Source organism: Myotis brandtii, unplaced genomic scaffold, assembly GCF_000412655.1.
Source record: "Myotis brandtii unplaced genomic scaffold, ASM41265v1 scaffold632, whole genome shotgun sequence".
NCBI lineage: Eukaryota > Metazoa > Chordata > Mammalia > Chiroptera > Vespertilionidae > Myotis > Myotis brandtii.
This window is the reverse complement of record NW_005370419.1, coordinates 152632-156036: the sequence shown is the minus strand read 5'-3', so window position 1 is coordinate 156036 and position 3405 is coordinate 152632. Positions and strand designations below refer to the sequence as shown.

The 3405-nt window shown below is 64.8% G+C and overlaps 1 protein-coding gene across 1 annotated transcript in view; it reads right to left on the bottom strand.

Moving 5' to 3' along the window:
* The window catches only part of LOC102239352 (E3 ubiquitin-protein ligase RNF213), an 8913-nt gene extending 5845 nt beyond the window's left edge, over positions 1-3068 (bottom strand). The window contains exon 1 of the mRNA XM_014528382.1: positions 2790-3068. Within this exon, the coding sequence (XP_014383868.1) occupies positions 2790-2877 (88 nt within the window). The 5' untranslated portion in view covers positions 2878-3068. The remainder of the gene's footprint in view (positions 1-2789) is intronic.
* Positions 3069-3405: the final 337 nt, after the last annotated feature.

Genomic DNA, 3405 nt, shown 5'->3' with positions numbered 1-3405 from the left:
CCTGAGACTCTGCCACACATTCCCCTTCCATGTGCCCTCCCCACACCGTCCCCCCAGACCCCAGGGTCCTAGCAGGTCCCAGCCACCCGTCTGCGTCTGTGCAGGCGGATAGGATGCCCGCCCCCTCCACAGCGCTCCCTCTTGCTTTCACTTTCTATTCTGTGAACAGGGAGGCAGGGCCAGGGGTGGGAAACCAGGAGCCGGCAGACAGGAAGTCTGTGTGTTCCCCGGGTTGTGGCCCTGAGCCCTGGCCCGAGGGATGGGTGCTCAGGGGCCAGCGGAGCCAGGCAGGCCTCATCCTTCAGGCGCAGGTGTTTGGCCCTACTGTGCGCCCCCACGGACTGACCAGGACCAGCACCTGCCACTCCCGACAGCAGGGGAGAGACCCCCCCCTTTCACCCCGCAAAAAGGTCAATGATGCCCGGCGGGCATGGCTCACTGGTTGAGCGTTGACCTATGAACCAGGAGGTCAGGGTTCAATTCCTGGTCAGGGCACACGCCCTGGTTACAGGATTGATCCCCTGTGCGGGGCGTGCAGGAGGCAGCTGATCACTGAGTCTCTCTCATCATGGATGTTTCTCTCTCCCTCTCCCTTCCTCTCTGAAATCAATAAAAACATACAAATAGTTTACAAAACAAAAGGCCTCTGTGCTCAGAGGGAGAAGAGGGTTAGGCCAGGGCTCTGCAGGGTGTGGCTGTGCCCTGCGGGGCCGGGGCCGGGGCGCGGGGGCCCTGGGGTGGCCGCTGGCCTGGCCGGGAGGATGGCCGCTGGAGGGAGCAGGGTCTCACCCCAAGGATGGCTCTGCCCCGAGCATTATTTTAGGCCGATTACCTTCAGAACCAAAGACCCAGGGCGGGCTTTTTCCTCCCCCTGGGCCGGCAACAGGGACTTGGACAGAGGGCCTGGTCCAGGCGGGGGGGGGGGGGGGGGAGCCAGCGGGACCTGCACCACGTCCTGTCCGGGTCCCACCGTCTCTGCAGCCCCAGCAAACACCTGTTTGCCTTCCTGTGAATTGTCCTGCACGTGCCTGACCGGGAATCGAACTGTGACCAGGTTCATAGGTCGACGCTCAACCCCTGAGCCACACGGGCCTGGCAGGATTGGCTCCTATTTTGTTGAGTCTCTGAAGCACCAGAGGCCCCTGCCGTCCCAACATCCCCATTCTGGTGAACGAGGGGTGGGGAGCCCTGCGGGCGGAAATCCCACTTGGACCCCAGGCGCTCAGCCACGCCGTGACCGGGCATCTGGACAGCGAGGAATCAAGGAGGGAGCGGACACTCGCCGACCACCTAGGGCCACTGGTCTGTGACCCTCAGAGCTTCTCCCCAGGGGTCAGCCCCAGAAGCAAATCAACAGAACAAAATGCACAACATGAAGCGCCGCCCCCCACTTCCCCCCTCCCCCGGCCCTGGAGCCCCAGCACAGTGTCTGCTACCTGCGCACCCGACACCAACGCCCCGCCCCCCGCAGGCGCGTCCTTGGAAGTCACTGGGCGAGAACAGGGAGGCCTGGGACTGCGGCGTCTGTCCACTATGCACACACACACATGCACATGCACATGCACACAGGTGCACACACATGCACATTCACACAGGTGCACACATATGCACACACAGCGGCGTGCTTACAAAATACACGGGCCCCACGGACCTTCTTTGAGGCCCACAGCAGTTGTCTATCGAGCACCTACTGTGCGCCAGGCACCGCCAGGGACCTGGGGTACAGCAGCGGCCAAGACAGCAAGTCTCCCCTGAAGCCACAGGACAGACAGAGGAGACAGAGGAAGCGCGGGCCCCAGTGGGTAGGGCGCTTGGGGAGGAGACAGCGAAGCAAAGGCGGGAGGGAGGGGAGGTGTGTCCAGGCACAGGAACAGCCAGGGTCCTGGGGTCAGAGCCAGCATGTGTCCCAGGAAGGCCTGGAGGCCATCGGGCCGGGGAGGGGCTGCAGGGGAGGAGGTCAGAGGGCACCGGAGGGGCATTCAGGCAGGACATGCGGCTTTTACTCTGAGGCATGGCAGGAGCATGGGGGCGGGAGGAGATAACACCTGGGCAGGCTCTGCCCACGCAGCCAGTGGGTCCTGGGAACAGATGTGGGGTGTGCGGGAGGGAAGGCGGGGAGGTCGGTGCTGGGAGTTGGGCCCGAGGCACTGGAGGGGTGGGTGAGTGGGTCGCCGGGCTGAGGGCAGGTGGGAGGCCTGAGGGATGGGTTGGGGGTGGGTAGGAGCTGGGCTTCAGAAACAGGAAATGGAGAGGCTCCTCAGACACTGGGTGGGGAGGCCCCCAGGCGGCTGTCTAGGTGACGGCTCTGGGCCAGGAGGGCTGACCCGGTGTTGCCAGGACATGAGAACCCACGGAGCGGGCGACAGCCCAAGGGGAGGAGGCATCAGGATGCCGAGTGGAAAGTCAGCAGGTGGACCCACCTGCCGCGCTATGACACCGAGGCGCCGCCAGGCACCCTCACCAGGCGACCCCTCGCCCAGCCCTGTGCCTGGGCTCCCACTTCCATGCAGCGTCCTCCCAACACCCCATCCCCTGAGCTCAGCCACACTTCCACTCCCAAGGGGGCAGGAGCCTCACATTCTCCCTGAGAAAGGAGATGGAATTCTAACGAGGCAACCGGTGCCTCCAGCAGAAGCGGCGGAGCTGCTCGGGGAAGTGCTTCTGGCAAGCGGGCTTCCCTGTGGCCCCGGAGGCGCGCTGCCGGCTGCCCACTGGCCTCAGTTTCCACTTCCAGGAAAGGAGGCAGGTCCAGGCCGACCACCCCTCCTCCACCGCACCCCCAGCCTTACCGGGGGCGGGGGGCAGCCTGCGCCCACACTCGCAGCAGAACTTGGGAGCGTCCTCTTTGGAGACATGGCCGCAGGAAGGACACTCCATGCCGCCGGCGCCTGCAGAGCTGGAAGCAGGAGTCGAGGAAGCGCTGCCTTTATTCCCAGCCGCCGGTCACGTGACCACTGTCCGCTTCAGTTTCATTTTCTGGAAAGTGAAATTGCAAACAGCTCAGAAGGTCCCAGCTTCATGGAAACCCAGCTGAGCCCCTCCCCTGCAGCTCACAGCCTGGCCTCCGACCATCCTCCCCTCCGGGTCCCTGCTGTCCCCCCACCCCCCACCCCGGCTTAGGCACCCACTTCCTTTGCTGCTGCCCCGCCCCTGCCCGCCCCTCCCCAGCCCGGCTCTGAGCTCTCCATCTCTCAGAGGCCAAGGTTGCCCCGCCCAGCTGAGGCTGCGACTGGGGCCGGGGGCTGAGGAGGGGCGGGTGGAAGCAGGGAGGGTCCCCGGAGGGCACAGCACATGGAAAGCTCCCAGAGTTGTGGGCGAGGTGCCCGCTGTGTGCCCAGGGCAAGGTGCTAACAAGACAAAAGCCCTGGCTCCCAGGTGAGGAGGCTCAGGTGAGGCATCCAGACG